Source organism: Pholcus phalangioides, unplaced genomic scaffold (assembly GCF_987345545.1).
Source record: "Pholcus phalangioides strain wild (caught in Gottingen) unplaced genomic scaffold, Ppha-v1.0 ptg000032l_1, whole genome shotgun sequence".
NCBI classification, from domain to species: Eukaryota; Metazoa; Arthropoda; class Arachnida; order Araneae; family Pholcidae; genus Pholcus; species Pholcus phalangioides.
In genome coordinates, this window is record NW_028301622.1 from 6,537,481 (window position 1) to 6,556,604 (window position 19,124).

Sequence of the window (19,124 nt, forward strand, 5' to 3'; positions counted from 1 at the left end):
CCAAAGACTTGGGAGTTCGAATCGAAGTGAAAACGTCGATTAATTGAAGTGTTTACAGGCAGGGCCCTGGGTAAAGCAGGAATTAGGAGGCTCTTGCGACAAGAGTCAAAGATGTTAATTGGTCAGTGAATGTATGTTGTTTGAATTTCGGGGGCTCAAAGTTATAAAGGCTTCATTTGCCCATGAAGAAATTAGGCCCTGTATACAGGGATAATGTATAGAAATGTATAGCAACTGAAGCAAAACCTCGTACAAATAAGTAAGGTCAGAAACGTAATAGGGAGATATATACAAAGGGTTCCATTACATTTTCCTAAATACAGTAAAATCTCCACAAATGATCACCTGTACTCAAACACAAATATGCATCAGTGGCCGCCTCTATTCGGCGTAAAATTTCTATGGTGGAGCCCCGTACGCTCTCCTCTTATATTCATTTATCGAATTTACTGATTTATTTTCTTCGAGTGGGTGCGGAGCTCCCGGGAAGTGTACACGGAGCACCGGTTGAGAACCGCTGCTTCAGTGAAAAGTTTCCCAAACTTTTTGTGTTCCATAGCTCTTCTTTAAAAAAAAATTCTTTCTCATTTCTCCCAACTCAAGCCCACCCATAGGATCCTATACTAAACCCATAGCTTCTATCGACCCTTTGGACAATTGCATCGACCCCTTCCCCCAGGGGTCGATATTTCACACTTTGGAAAGCACAGCTTCAGTGGCCATTCTTGGTTATTATACAACTTAATTTAATGAAAGGTCACGGGAAATTGACCTTTTTATTTTTGATTTATTCATTTTTTTTTTTTTTGCACTATTTATAAATTTGTTATGATTAGTCCTGTTTGTTGCGTTTATATAAATTAACCTCTTTTCAGCATTAATGTGTGTATAAATGTATGTAATTGAAGAATTTTCAGAATAAGTGCAAATTTTCAAGTTGTGCGGAAGATTAATTAAATTTGCTCATAAATACAATAAAAGTTCGTTATAACAACAGCTCACAACCACAAGAAAAGTTTTTGCTGTAACGTAGTTCTCATTATAAATGAATTTTCACGTTTCGCTCTGTAAGAACATAAAATTATTGAAAATTGCTGCTTTATCTGCATTGGGACGTCTTTGAGATCATTTCGTTCTAATATTAACGATTGAACGGAACTCTAGTCGTGTGAAATTGATTTTTGATCTCAAATCAGTTGATTCTCTAAGAGTATAAGACGTTTTCCATAGAATTTCGTATCATCAAAGCGGTTTAGATGACCAACTGAACAATTAAAAGTCTGAACTTATTACATTCATGCTCACTTCCATGGATTTATGGATCAGGAAAATCGTCTATCGAATCGGAAATTCGACATTTTCAAATAGTTTGGTTGCTCAACTCCAAGGACCTTCTAGCTGCAATGGACCATACCCGAATCCCGGGTGCTTTATTTGCTTGTCATTTCTTTTTTTCAAGTAAAAAGAAGTAAAATCTCAGGAGAAAAATCCGCCTATTTTTGACATTATTCATGTTTTGTTACTTCAGTGCACGTGTAGTTTGCTTCTCTTTCGAGCAACTTTTTCTTTCTATTAGTGAGCAGCTACGGTACTAATAACTAGAAATTCCTAAATAAAATACATGTAGAAATCATTTGCATGAGAATGTTTTTGCAAATGAATATGCACCGAGATAAATAGAAAAGATGCATTTAAAAACGCATTTCCGTTTTTTGCTTGGTTATTTGTTCTTTAGCACATATTTTCTCAGTTTTAGTTCATATTTAGCCATTTTTTTAAGTGGAAAATTCGGGCTCTAATTACAGGCGAATCCCGTTTTAACGAATACCGTTTTAACGAATGGTTTTCTAATCCCTCTAATAAGTATACATAGGAACAATGCAAACAATCTGAAATTTCTTTATAACGAAGTGTTTTCTCCGGTTTATTGGACTTCGTTATAACAGGATATTCGACTGTATAACAATCATTTAATGTATTGTTACCAAAGTGAATGTGACAAGGGCGTAGCCAGAAATTTCGTTCGGCAGGGGGGGGGGACCAAAGTGATAGAACAATAGATTTGGTCATCTTTTCCCCTTTTTTCGGAATTTGATCAATCGCGAAAGATAAAAAAACCAATCATTAAATTTGATTTTCATTTTCGATTTATTTAAATTTATGATTTCTATTAGGTGTATGAAAATAACGTGAAGTTTTAGAGTTTAAGAATTCACGATCAAAGTCGATTGTCATGGGGGAGGAAATCGACGAAACTCTGAAATAATTTTTTAATTACCAAATGAAATGAAAATTCCTGGTGCAATTTTTGGTGCAAACCGTCTATCAAATATACGGTTGAAAGTTTTAAGTAAACTAGTGGCTTTTGATACCAAATGTGAATTAATCAAATTCACATTTGGTATCAATGTTTGTTTCAATCTTCGACTTCAATAAAGAATAAAAATTCAAGTAGGCTTCGTGTGAAACACGGAAAAAACCGGTACACTTTTGCCAAAAAGTCGGGATGGCCAAAAAAAGAGAAAATACCGGGACTGTCCCGGATAATACGGGACGTATGGTCACTCTTTTCTTGAGGATGATTTCGGTTGGGAAAATTTTTCAGGATCTGGCAACTCTGGTAGCTGTTTAATTTTTGATTATTTTCATTTCCACTATCAAGAAGAGAGATCAACAATTCGTTTATTTAACCTGGTACGTAAGTTTATAATGTTTCCCCCTTTATTCATATTTTATAATAAAATATTTTTTTTATTCATATTTTATAGAATTATTTTCCCTCGATTTCTAATATTCAAAACCAATAGCTTATCATTTCTTTTAACGTTGTGCGCAGTTAGATGTCGTTCACTTAACCGGATCATTGAAAATAATGCACATGTTTATTTTATTTCAATAATGAGAGAGATTATTCAAAGCAAATCGGAAAGGATTAACAGTAAAGGAAAAACATATTTCGTTGGTTCAATTTATGATTCAAATTACTCATTATTATTAATTTAAATATTATTAATTAATATTAAATACTATTAATTCAATTATTAATTTAAGAATGAGTAAATTTACAATATATGACAATACAATATAATAATATACAATACAATGCAATAATATACAATACAATGCAATAATATACAATATATGACTATATTGTGATTATCCGGCAAAAAAAAAAGGAAATAGTGTCAGTTTCAAAAAAAATGAAAATACCTTTTTACAATGTATTAATAGTAATTATGAATCTTTGGTAGTAAAAATATCTTTATAAAGTAAAGAGAGAGAGAGAAAAGTAGGAAATAGGTTAACATTCGCAATAGCCGTACTAATTGGAATTTGGTGATTTTCTGGACTAATATCATTCTCGCTGAATGATTTAGGCTGCGACTCTCTAAGTGGTGTTGTGGAACAGCTGTCGTATGGTCCGCCACTTGGCGATTATTTGGCGCCACACATGTCTGATGGCCCGACGAAGAGTTGCCAAGGCAGTCAGACACTACGGACGCCGAAAAAAAAAGAGTGCAAAACATAATAGAAACCACCAAGCATGAAAATAGAAAAAAATATCAGTTAAAAAAAAATTACACCTGGCCCATTTTTTTAATAATAAAAGATCGGGGCATAAGGAATTCCGGGCATAAATATTCTATGTATTTAAACTAAAACCCGGACCCTTTTTTTTAAATAAACGGATCCGGGCATGAAAAATTCTGTAGGTTCATTTTAAATAATAAACCGATAAAACAGAAGGCATGGCAATGGATGAATAACTAATAAATACAACGAAATAATGAAACGGTATGATACAACCTGAGCAGTAGATAATAATCCAAATGATGTAAGCTACAGAAGGGAAGAATAATAATTAAAGAAAGAAAGACGTGCTGGAAATGGAACAACGGCTGCTTAGAATTTTTGAAAAAACGCGGTGAACAAAAGAAAAAAAATCCTGTTTGGTGGAGCCAGCGCCATCTAGTATCACCCAACGAAACAGGAAAAGTGTTAAAAAATACGACAACCCAGAGAAGCATTATGACGATCTTGGCAACTTATCGCGAGAAAAAAGTCGCGGCGGACCATACTGCATTTGTTCCGGTGTTGCTGCCAAATTTGCAGTTTCCGACTGCTCTGAAACATACATGCATAACCCATGACCCGCAGGCCAAGTGTGTCCCCTGTCAGACCAGACATGACCCAGGCTCTGTCCCTCTTGGGATATAAGCCTTTTACCCGTGTGGGTTGACAAGTGTCCCCCCCCCCCCCCGGATTCATTTGATGTGGCCTGCGATCTCAAACCTGATTCTGTAAAAATTAATGGTGAAATCGGAACAGCTTTGGTATAAGGGGCTCGTCTTGGCGATTTTCTGCTATATTTTTTTTTTGGTGCAAAATATGTCTTACGGCCCGATAAGAAGCTGCCAAGGCCATCAGACACTATGGGTGTCAAAAAAAGTCGCCACTATAGACAACAATAAAAACCTGTTATAATATGAGAAATATCACAAAAAATATATATAACAGAGTATAAACATAAACTGTGGATTATATATAAATGATTTCTGTGATGGATTGGATTATAAATATGATATGAGGCCGATTGATGCTATGTTGAAACCAACGAGCATAATAATATCATTAGACTAAACATCAAAACAACAAGGTGTCCACTCTTTTAAATCAACGGTCCTTCCTGTTGTATAAATAAATATATTTTGTGTATAAAAAAAATAAAACCTGGACTCTTTCTGCGTATCCAGATTCTTTTTAAGACCGGGATTACACAGTGAAATTTTGATAAAAGATCTTTTATAAAATTGGAAAAATTCAACCAATAAGTGCATCGGTTACATTCGAGAAAATGCAACCAGTGATCTCATTGGTTGAATTTTTTGAGTTTTATCAAAGAGCTTTTATAAAACTTTTATAGTGTAATCCCGGCCTAAATAAAATAAATAAGAACGAAAAATAAATAGAAACGATGAAACCTTACAGGTCGAAGAAATTAATCCAGAAACTCATCCAAGGCACTCTGGGAACTATTGAAAATGACTGTTCTGAAACGTGCTGAAAACAACAACTAGCCTCACCTGACACATCTAGAACAACGACAACCTAGAGAGCGCAATTATGTCAGCATTGGCGACCTATCATTGGAAAAAAGTCTCCCAACTTGGCTGGCCCCTTATACCAAAGCTGTTCCGCCCCCATATTTATTTAGCGCTATTCCCCCTCTTTAAATAAATATATTGTTATGTAATGCAGCTGTTTATCGCAATGCAAATTTTATATTTTGTTTTTAAGCAAAGTGAATCTATTTTCGTTATGAACCAATAACGAAGAAATGGGTCGGCTCCCTGCGGTCCACCCTGGACCCCCCATCTCAACACATTCATTGTGTGGGTGAAACCCTCTTACCTTGTGCACTTCAGTGTGTGGTGTGGTGGGTCAACTTGTGAGTGCCAAAGTAACCCCATAAAAATAGATCTGATTATAGCGGAAGGAGAAAAAACAATTTTTTTATGATCAAAGCCATCTTGATTTCAGACGTCCACAAACATGGTGCCCATTTGTGGAATTCCCGGTTATGCCAGGTTCAATTGCTGATATCTGCTTCGATTTGATTTTATCACTTCAATTATTTTTTACCATACTGATTAACCAAATGTAATGATATCTAACAATCAAAATTTGTTTCGGTAAGTGCTGTAATAAAACACCATTAATGTAGTCAATATCTTATTAGGGTTACCATAGCTATAATTCCTGAAGAATTATATGGGTAGTATGAAAAGTAGCCAAATTTGTCATGGAGAATTCGCCAACTTGGCATAAAAACTCTGATTACGTAAAAGCTTGCAAAAATTATGTAAATGACACATTTACGGGCATATCGAATGGGAACAGCTATATTATAATCCTGGGATTCTCGAATTTCTTCCACTCACAGTACCCTTTTCCATAATCGATGTTGATTGGCAGCTCCCCAGTACAGTTTAACAAAGAATCTCTTCAATAAACATTGTCAGGGCCGCAGCTTCCAGTTTGAGAACCCCTGGTATAATCCCCCTTTTTGGCACTTGTGTTGGAGATTTTTCTTTGACGAGAAAAATGCTGGGAAGCATGACGAGAAGTCACCAAGGGTGAAACAGAGTTGTGCTTCTAGACATCTTTCTTTCCAAAGAAAACATAGCCAGCACAATGTTAAAAAAAGGGGAGGGGGACTATTCAAGGATGATGTCACTCTCCGCTATCAATACAAAGGTTTTTAACAGCTGGCTGATGCGAAGATATATTTTGGAAAGAAAGAAAATTCAGCTGCCCTTTTTGGGGCCATCTGTTGTATGGATAGCGGAGAGTGACATCATCCTCGGATAAGTCGCCATATGGTGGCATTGTGAGCCTGAGTTTAGTCCGACCATCCATGTGCTGTTCCGTTCAGTGCACATGAGCTCCAAGGAAAGATTGGGATATTCGTTGCCTTTGTAGTCTAGTGTGTTCACCCAGCGTTTAGGGCGAAAGTGAAAGGACGTGGGTTCGATTCCCCACTGGGGCATTCAAATGCTCTCTTTCCAAAATATATCTTTGCATCAGCCAGCTGTTAAAAACCTTTGGAAAAAACTATTGTTAGAGCAAGCAAAGGCCGATAAAAGCGAACAGTAATGACAGACAAACCATTCTGAGTGTAAATAAAAGATCGAGATTAAAAATATAGGCCTAACATCCCTAGACTAGATACAGGATTGAAAATAATAAAAACCAGGACCTTTTTTAATTTTTCCTTTTTTGGTCACAACTTGAACTTGATTCGCTGGAGCTTTTGAGGTTGGTCATTCAAATCCACTTACAGTCAGGGATTCTTGGCCCAAACTTGATTTGCCGAGCATTCCAAGATGAGTCGTACAAATTTACTTACAGCCAAAGGCTCTTGAGCTATCGGACATGAACCAAGCAAGATTCGCAGGAGCTTCTGAAAGGGGTCATAGGGTCATACAAATCCACTTACAGCCAGGGATTGTCATGGGTCATGACCCTAACTTGATTTGCAATGGGTTCCGAGATGGGTCGTACAAATTTACTTACAGCCAAGAGCTGTTTTTTAAACCGAACACAGCTCAGGTCTATCAGCACAGGCAATTTACTACCTAGTGAGTTGTGCCAGAAGTTAACGTGTAGCTAACGGTCTTAGTGTGCATCCAGTGTTTGATTTTTCAGTGCTGCCATCTATTCGGAGGAGCTTCTGAGATGGGTAATACACTTACAGCCAGGGTTTTTTTTACTCTCTGTCGTGATGCTAGGCTGGAGTGGCAGATTCCTGGCTTTCATTCATTCAGCCAAAGATTTTTGAGCGAGGGGTCACAATCTGAACTTGATTTCCTGCGGCTTCTGCGAGAGGGGTTGTGCAAATCCACTTGCAGCGAAGGATTCTTGAACTATGGGTAAGGACCCATAGTTGATCATACAAATTCACTTATAGTCCTGTTATAAATGTACGTATTGAGTCACTGGTTTCACAGAATAAACAATCCCATGGGTCACGAAGCTGATATTCTTGCTGATTTTGGGTCGCAGTTGAAAAAGGTTGAGAACCCCTGGTCTAGGATACTTTACTGATGCAATAGTATTATTTTAATGTAATACCAATGGTAAAACTCTATTTTTGCAGGTTGTTGAGAAAAGAAATCAAAAGAGACAACATGTTTGGTTTTGGAAGCAATCCGCAGCAGACTCCTCAGGCGTCATCCACCGGATTCTCATTTTCGCAAACGCCACAGCAACAACAACAGCAGCAGCAGCAACAACAACAACAACAACAAAAGAATTTTTCCTTTGGGACATCAGGAGGAAGTAAGAAAGAATTTCCCTCTACTTTAGGGGTGCTAAAGTAGATAGAAAATCTGATTTTTTTTAAAATTTAATTTTCACCTTAAAATATCGACTTATGCAGAATAAAGCATAATCTAATTTTTATTTGATTAACAGATAGTGGCTTAAATATTATCTTTAAAAACATTACTGAGAACAATGTTACATTCTAAAGATGAGTAAAATTGAAATTGAGTTGTAATATATAGAAAAGGGGTCGTTCAAGTATTACGTAAGCAAATTTTTAGTCATTTTTGACCCCCTTCCCTTGTCAGCAAAATTTCGTCATCAGTTCTGCCCCTCTGAATCCTAACTCATATTTTCATAAAGGGTGGTGGATGACGTAAGCATTATTCAACCCCCCCCCTCCCACCCTTGTCATCAAAAGACAGCGAATCGAAAAACCCCTTCTTTCTCTTCCCCCCCCCCCCCCCATCGATGAGGACGTAATACTTGAACGGCCCCAAAGTAATTAAATTTAAAAGTAATAGAAAAGAGTTGTAAATATATAGAAATAAGGCAATGTTAATTTTTCAGACAATATTGAACTTGATAAATAATAAGATAGATAATAGGGGGGGGGGGGTCGTTCAAGTATTACGTAACCAAATTTTTAGCCTTTTTTTGACCCTCCCCCTTGTCAGCAAAATTTTGTCATCAGCTCTGCGTCCCTCTGAATCCTAACGCATATGTGCGAGCCCCCACGATCAAAACTTTTTTTTTTAATGCAAAAAAATATTTTTTTGAAATTTTGGAAGACAATATCTTTATATGTTACTAGCTATAATACCCGGCGCTGCCCGGGGTTTCTTCAATCAGGCTTTATGGATCACGTGATATCTCCCTCTTTCTTTGAGGGACTTACAAATCGTGTTCAAGTTGAACCAACTGGCGGCTTACTGCGCGACTCATGAAATAAACAAATCTAGATTTAAAGAAACATAGAAATGAATATACATATTTTTTTCTTTTTCAAGGGGTGCCAAGTGTTTCGATTCCCCTCCCCCTCTGAAGTTCTAGTTATTCATCTGCCTGTTTCTGCTTCAAAAAATATTAAAACTGGAATTTCTTGGATGTACTTTATGAGCCCATAATTAATTTTAAAACAATGTAAACTTTATGTGAATTTATGCAGTTCAATATTAAAAGACAATACGGAGACATTAATATTCATACTTGAGAAAATATAAATAAAAAGTTGAAATCAATGTCAATGCATGGATCTCAACTCAAAAGTAGGTCTGGCTAATCACTTCATATTTAATCTCCTGGGATTGTATATCTCTAAGCGAACTTAATATTTCTAAAATCTATAATTCAATAAAAAATTTTAAAATTATTGATGTGTGGCAAAAACCCCCGCCAAATTTTCGCATTTCTACAGTAAAATCGGCAATTTTAACACTGGTTTCTATGAGGATTACCCTTTTCCTGACCCTCAAAGCTATGCTGATGATGATTATGATGCATATTCAAAAAGCCTCATTACTGAGAGTACTGAAAATGTGGCCAACCATTATAAAGTCATAAACTATTATACATATACATATGCTGACAGGATTAGAGAAGTGACAAACCATTGTAAAGGCATAAAACACGTCTGAAACGCATTGCTAGGAAACCACGGTAACCAAAGTAAACGTTCTGAAAGTGATTGTTGAGGCCCAAAAACCATTGTTGCCCAACCTTTTTTGCCCGTTTGGGGCATTTGCCCTGCTCTGATGAAATTTTAAAGTAGTCTATCGTTCAAGTCGGGTCCCATTTGGTATATATGCAAAATTTGGCGACGATTGATCAAAAATTGTAGATTTGTATAGAGAACATACATACACACACACACAGAGACACAAAATCAATTTTATATATATAGATAATCAACTTCTGTTAATTTCAATGTTATTTGAAGGCTCTTAACTCAAAATTTATCGTTAATAAATTCATTGTAACCCACCCTCTAAGGCATATAATGATAAATTGCATAAAGGCCCTTGGCCCGCTGACCAAATATGGCCCAGGGGGGTTATCTGATAGACTATAGACTATATTAAGCTCTAGAGATCTTGCTATAAAAAAAATCCCATTAACATACTTGAACTACTAAAAATCCTATTTATCACACCAATGTCACGCAAGAACAAATCATGCTATGTTTAAAACAGAATTGAAATTTGTAATTATAAAAAAATGCAAACTCCCATAGTAATATGCAAGTAACATTTATTAATTTTATCAATTTGAATATTCTGGAGAAAAATCTTAATAAAATATTACTGCGATACCATCAACTTTGGAGGGGGGGAACCACTTGAATGAACAAAAGTGTTCATAAGGTGCTATATAAATTTTCTTTTCTCTCTCTATCAAAATGCATGGAAGAGAAAAATTTAGAGTTGTGAAATGTTTCTTTTCAAAAGTAATAATTCAAAAAAAATATCTTGTTTCCCAACTGTGACTGTAATTCTCACAGATAATGTATTGCTTACTTCTACACAAAACCTGTAGTAAATTTTATTCCAGGGATAAAATTTTCAGGAAAATAAAATTTTAATTTTCAAGGTCTCTTTGCGTTCTCCAAAAGTCATTCTTCCACTTTTCCGAGGCTTGGTTCGTCCCAGACTGGAGTGCGCGGTAAGGTTGAGGAGGGATGCAGAGAAGAGCTATGCGTGTTCTTGTTGCCACACGGGGCTTGAGCTTTAAAGAAATACTTGATTTCTTGAATATGTTTACATTGGAGGTACGCAGGAATTGGACAAGTATGATCAAAGTGTTTGAAATTTTCAACTGGATGGATAGGATGGACCATAAATTATTAAAATACCATCAACGAAAGACACGATAAACACCTGAAAAGAAAGTATCGATTGGTAAGGGACAATCCTAGGTTGTAGTGGCGCAAGGAACTTTTCTCTAACAGAGTTGTTAATAAATGGAATAGTTTGCCCCTGGAGTAGTGAAAAAGAAGTACGATAGACATAGTGGGATAAATCGAGAAGCTATCCATACTTAGATTAAGAGAACCATAATATTTTTTTTTATTATATATTAGGGCAGTGTATGATATAGTATTACTATTACTTAGTTTTTTCTTTCGTGCTATATGCTTTTATATTGGGTTGCTGTATTTTATATTTGACATCCATATTTTTTATGGGCATTTTTCATTTTTTGCATTAGTACATATTATCAGACCTGCCAACTCTCCCGATTTAGGCGGGAGACTCCAGATTTTTCATCCTTCCTCCCGCTCTCCGGATTTGTTAAAATTTCTCTGGATTTTGGCAGAAAATTAGATTTTACGCGAGCTTTCATGTTGTCGTGACATCAATGATTACCGTCGTCATCAGGGAAAACACCCATGGGGAACAGCCGTAGTCATTTCCATCGAGCAGCCATAAAAAAATTTCTCTGTGACCGCATTTAAGCAACTGGCACAGACGCGACTTCGTTTTCGTAGCGTTTATCGGCAATCATTTATCAGGGCCATGACTTTGGTTGCCGAAATTCCTGTATAATCGTTATTGTATTCCATTAACAGCCGTGTGGTAAACACGTTTTTTCGTCCGCAGCTTTGTAATTTGGAAGAAAATATAAAACTTTAAGCTATATACAGCTAAATATAAAGCTTTTAAGAATTCATATACCCAAGATTATCAATCACTGATAGCATTCACGAAAGGAAACACTTATACTTTATGAACAGTATGTAGATGTGATTTCTCTATTCCGCATGTAAAGACTGACATGGAATTATATTCTTCTCAGGAGCAATGCAGCAGAACCTGCCTTGGGGGGGGGAGAGAATTTATGTAACTTTTTCTTAATTAATTTAAAAAGAAGTAATTTTTTTATGAATTTTTTTTTGATCGAGTCTAAGAGTGTCGGGGGGGGGATTCCCCCCCCCCTCGGGAGAATCTCCGGATTTCTATATTTCAAAAGTTGGCACGTCTGTATTGTTTTTTGCTTTTTTTGTGTGTTTTATTGTCGTGCGCTATTTATACATGCATAATAAAGTGCCCGACATCGTCCAGACCCCCTCATCTAAGGCAGTGGTTAAAATTGACAATGGTCTATAGAGCAGTGTACGGTATGAAATGTATCTCTGAAATAGGAGTATTTTTTATGGATAAACGTCACACTTTTTGAACTCTTGTACTCTTTGATTCTTATTATTGATATTAAACATTGCTTTTCCCAGCATGGCAAACTTAAACATTTAATAACTTGGTGTTCTCCATGTTTTATGGCATGCAACCAATAATAAAACGTAGGTGCTGTGATTCCTGGATTTGGAAAATCTGTAGTTTGTCAAGTGGTGAAACATTTTGCTGCCAAAGCGAACATGTCATACAAATGAAAGGGGGAAAAAAAGGATGATTTTCCAGCTGACGATATAGCCCGTATTTCCGAAACATTTCCACATGTTCCTGTAATTTTGGCCCTCCCGATTTTTTTAATAACAATTTTCTCGTATTTTCAATGAAGTCTACTTGAATTTTCATTTTTCACTGAAATCAAGCTGATTATTATGATTGAATATTCATCTCATATTATTTGTCATGTTAAATGTTCACACTTCATTTTCTGCCATAGGGGATTTTTTTGGAGATTTCAGCAAAATTTAGAAACTTTGCTCAGTTTTTAGTATCGTATTTGTCTACAATTGGCTATTTCTTGCTGGCCACTGAGATAGCAACAATTGGGGGATTTTCTTTGGAGCTTTTTAATTTTTTGCAAAGCATAATTTGAAGATTTTTAAGGATTTTTCTATAAATATACGAAAAATCGGCAAAAGCTGGTTTCCGACTTAAAAAAATTAGAAGGCCACCAGAGGTAAATCGGAAGGATTGGCACCAGACCCCGCAGTGCTATTTTTCTTACTTTTCAGAAATATCCTCCTATTTTCTTACTTTCTCCCCAATCGTCCTTTTTTACCTTAATTCCCTCTTACTATTCCTATTTTATCACTCCCTTTTGTTTGCAGCCAACATCTCACTATGAAAATTCAGAGAAACTGCAAAATGTCACTACTTTCCCATTCCCTCCCTTTTTGACGTGTTTTGTTCACATCGCAACTCGCTTACTGAAAAAGAAGAAAAAATTTTTCCAGTTCCAATGGAGTAGGGGATGACAGTCAGTGTATCTTTTTGCCGCCGCGCTTAGTCAAAGTGCTAAAAATAAGCCAGAAGTCCAGTGGGGAAAGTGAATCTGTTTCGTATATCGTTTGCCATAATAAGGAAGGCAAAAAAAAAAGGGAAGGGGCAGAGAGGCTCTGTCCACACAGGAGGGATTCCATGAGAATAGGGTTTTTTTTTCTCTGGGATCCCATGAATGAGCGTTTATCCCTAAGGGTACAGAGCCCTGGGCTAAGTCTGGTTTTACAGGGGGGGGGGAAACGATCTGATTAGCGCTAGCTGAAACCCAGTTTTCTTTAACATTCAGAAAATAACTTTCTGATGTTTTATGTTATTTTAAAGTATGTGTGCTCAACTCATGGCCCAGCCTCAAGTGGCTCCGGTACACTTACAGATAAATTAAGTACATGACCCCTACATCCTGGAACGAGGCCCCTGGGCTGGGATCTTTTGCGGGGCCCCCTGTCAGACTTCTCACAGGCCCCTTCTGTAGTTAATTTATAGCGTAAAAAAAGCAAAAAATGATGAAACTGCTCCAGGGCTAGAGCCCTATCAGCCCCCCCTTTGTGAGTGCCCACGGCTCATTTACAGATCATGCAAATAATCTGCGGCACTGTTCTAGATCACTTAATTAAGCGGCCTGCAACATGTTTTCAAATCAATGAAGCGGCCCCACACTCTTCAAAAGGTTAGTGGTCTGAAAGTGTGGTGCAATCCGTTTGAGTTACCTGAGAATATGCCTCTCAGGCTGCTTGAGTAATCTGGAAATGTATGCGGGCCACTTGAGTCATCTGGAAATGTGTCAAGAGCTCCACTGAAATGATCTATAAAGAATGCATCTATCTACTTAGAGTGTTAATGTATCGCAGACCATTAGGTGATCTATGTGCTGCCAGCCATTCAAATGATCTGCAAATATGTCTCCAGCCACTTAAAGTAATTAGCAACGGAACTGCGTGCCACTTAAGTGAACTGGAGGTTTGCTGGGGGTTGCTCAAGTGATTCGGATATATGCCGTTGGCAGCTTAAATGATCTGGAAATGTGCCCCACTTAAATGATTTGATTATCGTTCGTGGGCCACTTGTGTGGTTTTGTTATTTGTCCTGGACCACATGAGAACTCTGAGGGCCATGAGTTAGCATGTGATGTTTTAACTTATACAACTTATACAAATACGACGCCACAACAGGCAAATTGCCCAACGAGGTGGCTGACTTAAGAACATCATGGATCCCCGAGCCATTTTTTGGAGGTCCTACCTACTACTGCTACACCACACATGCACCCCCCCCCCCCCCGCGGAACCCCCAACGAATCGGTACATGCGGGAATGTGCGTGTACGTGTAGTGCAACCTGACGTAAAGTTTGTTTCTGTGTAATGCTTGTTATGTGTAGTGCTGTCATCTGCCCCCAGTTTTTCTAACTATGAGTGAAGTGTTGTGGTTGAATGATTTACCGTTGTAGGACTGTTGCTCTCTGTGGCGAGACTTTTTAACGGGGAGATCGGCTCGCATTTGCGCCTTGAAGTTGGGAACCACAGAAAACCAACTTCAGCCGACCACCACTGTGGGGTTCGAACCCGGATCCTCGCATCGCGAGTCCGGCACTATAACTACTCGACCACCACAGCGGCAACAAGGCATACTAGGTTAATGTTTATGCTATTGATGACTGCCATCGTCTTTAAAAAAGATAGACATTCATGAACATGTGCAGGCCATTCTAATCATTGTACCCTTCGGATGTAATGTAACTCCAGGATGTGTTACATCAAGGGTGTTCAAAATTCAGTAGAGTGTGGGCCATTTCATTGATTGTGAAATGTGTCTTGGTCACTTAAGCTGACCTGTAAATGTGTCTGGGTCAATTGAGTACACTTGGTGCTAGAGCAATGGGCAAAATTTGCCTAAGCTCTTCCCCTATGGGACGCCAAATGATGATGATGATGACTCTGGAACTGTGCCGCGGTGTAAATATGTTGCATGCCATTTAAGTGATCTGGGAATGTGATGCAAGCCACTTGAATGATCTGAAACTGTGCCGCGGGGGTCTCCTGAACAATCTAGAAATGTATCGCTTAGTTCATTTTTACAAAATTAGCTTTGAAGTTGCGGGCTGTATTAGATGACTCCGGGGTCACATTTGGCCCAGAGTCATCGTGAAAGCACGGGGAAAAATGGATCATGATCATAATTTGGATTTTTCAAGTAACAGTAGAAATTTGATTAATTTCTTTTTAGTTTTGCTATTTACATTGTTTTTGATCCCAAATTGTGTGGATATGAAAGATTTTTAAATTTGTTAAAACTTGAGTTTCTTGAAGTATTAATACGTAATACGTATGTCCCAGCGAGGGGCCCCCAGATACGCCCAGATCCTGGGTACGCCCTTGGATAATACTATAATTAAAATATATAAGGCGTGAATCTGAATGGAACAAAATTTTTAAATGCCCTGGTAATTTGGGAATTCCATTTCTTCCCTCCTATTTCTTTCCTATTTTTCTTTCAGATTTTCACTTCTAGGCCTGATTGGCACCTATGACAATATTTCGTGTATACTCTTTAAGTGGTATTTTTCTTTATCTTCAGGTTTTAGCTTTGGTTCCCCTGCTACATCGACAAGCTCTGGATTTTCATTTGGTGCGCCCGCAACAGTAGCAGCAGCAAACACCGGATTTTCATTCGGCACCCCGGCAACAACAGCGACGACAGCATTTTCATTCGGACCTCCAGCCACGAATACTGCATCGGCATTCTCAACTGGTTTAACAGGTGCTGCACCAGTGGGTTCTGGGTTCTCCTTTGGCACCCCAGCAACAACTGCTGCCTCAACTGGTTTTGGTGCATTTGGGGCACCTGCTGGGTCAAGTTTCTCTTTCAGCGGTCAGCCCAGCCAGACAGCTGCCCCTGCTTTTGGTCAGCCTGCAGCTGTTGCACCAGCTACAGGTGCTGCACCAACTGGATTTTCATTTGGTGCCAATGTTCCTGCAACAACCACAAGTGCTTTTGGATTTGGGACATTATCCTCAGCACCTAGTGCGCTGTCTTCTGGACCTGGTGCGATATCATCTGGACCAGGTTTTGGTTATGCTACCACAACCACCGCTGCAAATACTGGTGGCTTCTTTGCAACTCCAACTGTGCCTGCAAACACAACTGTGGGTACTGGATTTGCCTTTGGTGCTCCAACAACGACAGCAAGACCAGGGTTTGCATTTAGCAGTTCTACACCTCAAGCTGCACCTTTTGGCTTTAATACTGTAGCTCCAACATCTGCACAGCAGCCTAGTTCTGCAATTGGTTTCGGATTTGGCTCGACAGCCACTACTACCGTACCATTTGGTACATCTATCGGGACTACTGCAGCTGCTCCTGCTAGTACGGGTATGAGTGGCTTTTCTTTCGGACCTACACAGCCCACAGCAGCTGCTGTTGCTACAACAGCAGCTGTTGGAACTACGTTCAGTTTCAGCAGTTTACCAGCCGCCACGACTGCAGCCGCAGCAGCTCCAAATTTCAGTTTCGGCTTACAGGCTCCCACCGCTACCACTGCATCCTCCGGTGGATTGCCATTCGGCATTCCTGCAAGTTCTGCTCCTGCTGGAAGTTTCGCCTTTCCAGCTTCAACATCCCAACCAGCTACATCTCTACCTGCCAGTTCTGCTCCTACGAGTAGCTTTCCATTCAGTAGCACTAATGTGCCAGCTTCTGGATTTGCGGCTGTGACATCGACAACTACAGCAACGACATCTGCCCCTAGCTTCAATTTCTCAATCCCCGTGACGTCAACAACAACCACCACGACAGGTTCTTCAGTTGCTTCTGGTAAGCATGAAATTCTTATCTGTTTATTTTTCAGCTATTTTTCTTCCTAAAGCTGTAAATGTTTATCCACACTATGTATGTTTGTGACTTTATCGCCAAGGAACACCTGGCTCCTATGTTTCTCCTTCACTAGCCTAACTGGCTCATCCCCAAAAAAGTGTGCATTCCACATTTTTGAAATGGAAAAATTCAAAATTTAATTTTCAAAATAAAATTGATCTCGAACTATAACCAATGACTTTAAGTTTAATATTTCATAAATATTTTCACTTTTATTTTGTAATAATACATATATATTTTTTTTGGTGTTATGACTGAATTAAAGTCATGGATTTTGTCCACCTCATTACAAAAACAAATATCATACAAAAAATAAATATTATTTCTGCTGTTTTATCTCTTAACCCTCTGACTGCTCAATTTGTGTGTAATTTTTTTCACTCAAAAAGTGAAGTTTGAGCGGTAATACCACGTGCCTTCAAATGCCGCAATTTAGTGGACAACTAACGAAATCTGTTGGCCAAAACGTAAATGAAACGTCTAATACTGTATATAATTTATTTCAGTGGTTAAAAGGAGAAAACAGGATGTGCTTCTCAATAAAGGAAGAAAAACACATGCCCGCGGAAATCAGGGGATGAGCAGATTTTGCTACATTTGAGTTGCCCATGGAAATCGCGGGATGAGCAGCCAGAGGGTTAAGATGATGAAATCAGATTATTTCTTACACACATGCAAAAAAAAAAATTGACTTTTTTCCCTGTCGTTTTGATGATTTTCATGATTTTTTCAAGATAACACATGGAGAAGTTTATTTTTTACACATATTTAGCTGCTTGGAATCAAAACTTTTTATTTCTGACAGACTATGGGTTGGCAATTTATAATTTAACATCTTAGTTTGAACTGTTCTTAAATTTTTCTGCCTGTGAACTGAAAAAAAGGATTCCTGTAAATAGAGTGGACATCATTGTAACAGAATTCATAGAAATGTTTAACTGAAAGATATCCCAAATATATTCTAAATATGCCATGCAAATACACTTTTATTTTCTCCAAAATTATATACAAAATGTGTGACCCTCTATAACTTTTGAAAAACTTCCACCTCATAAGGTAATTAAAAAAAAAACAAAAAACATGTTCCTCCCCCCCCCCCCCCCCCTCGTAGTTTGAATTTTGTTCTGGTAAAATTTTTGAAATCTGGTCAAAGTGGACATTGGACTTGTATATTATATCATCAGGATGATTTTTTTTTTCACTTTCTCGTGTTTATGCCTCTCACATTTGTGATTCAGAATGGACTAGAAGTGGAAGTAGAGCCTGGAAACAAAAATAATACAGTCGAATCCTGTTATAACGAACGCCAAGAGACCGGAGGAATCACTTCGTTAAAACAAAATTTCGTTATAAAGGAATTCTAGGTTACCTAGCATTGTTTCTATGTAAACTTATTTTGGGGGTTAAAAAAGTGTTCATTATAACGAGATTTTCGCTATAACGGTATTCGTCTGTATAGCAGATAATGGTTGTGTCCCATAAAATCCAGAATGTATTGTCATATAAAATGACCTTTAATAATACTAAAATGCTCCTTATGACATCTGGATCTGTGCCTGGCAGTGATTTTAACAATCTGTACTGATTTTACTTTCGTATTTAAATTAAAAAATAAAATGATGGAGAATGTTTTAAAGGGTTCAAAATGAATAGATAACTTGTTAACTTTAACTTAGGGTTGTTTGGTTTAAACCAAGTGGTTTTTTAAAAAAAATCAAATAAAAGTTGCCTAAATATCATTTTTTCCCTTGAAAAATATCATATTGGTTCATTATTAGCCAAAATGTTTCATTTTGACCACATTTTATATCCTTGGGGTACATTCTGATGGTATATCTTTGAATGACATAAGATTTTATAAGTGGTTTTTTTCAAAAAGTCTCATAAAAGTGGCCAGAATATATATATATTTTTCATATGAAGTATCTTAGTTATTTAAAGTTATATATAAAAGCCAAAATTTCTCATTCTTACAACATTTTCTAACCTTTGGCTACATTCTGATGCTCTATGTTTAGCAAATTCATGAATAAGAATTGCATCACACATCTAAATGTAGTGGTGTATTATCTCACAGGGTTTCGTTTTCTCTTCACAAAGAAACAGCAACAGTAGTGACACCATCATGCTAGGGGCAGGTGGTCCTATAATCCAATAAAGACACCAGCTGTCCTTAAAGGACAAAGACCAGTGTACTAGTAGTTACATTACCTCACATACATTTTCATTTTCTTTCCCATAAG

General features: G+C 37.6%; 1 protein-coding gene across 1 annotated transcript in view; it reads left to right on the plus strand.

Moving 5' to 3' along the window:
* Positions 1 to 2,591: 2,591 nt before the first annotated feature.
* LOC149066846 (uncharacterized) overlaps positions 2,592 to 19,124 on the plus strand; it is a 38,207-nt gene continuing 21,674 nt past the window's right edge. The window contains exons 1-3 of the mRNA XM_089253132.1: positions 2,592 to 2,694; positions 7,661 to 7,842; positions 15,586 to 16,821. Of these exons, the coding sequence (XP_089109258.1) occupies positions 7,692 to 7,842; positions 15,586 to 16,821 (1,387 nt within the window). The 5' untranslated portion in view covers positions 2,592 to 2,694; positions 7,661 to 7,691. The remainder of the gene's footprint in view (positions 2,695 to 7,660; positions 7,843 to 15,585; positions 16,822 to 19,124) is intronic.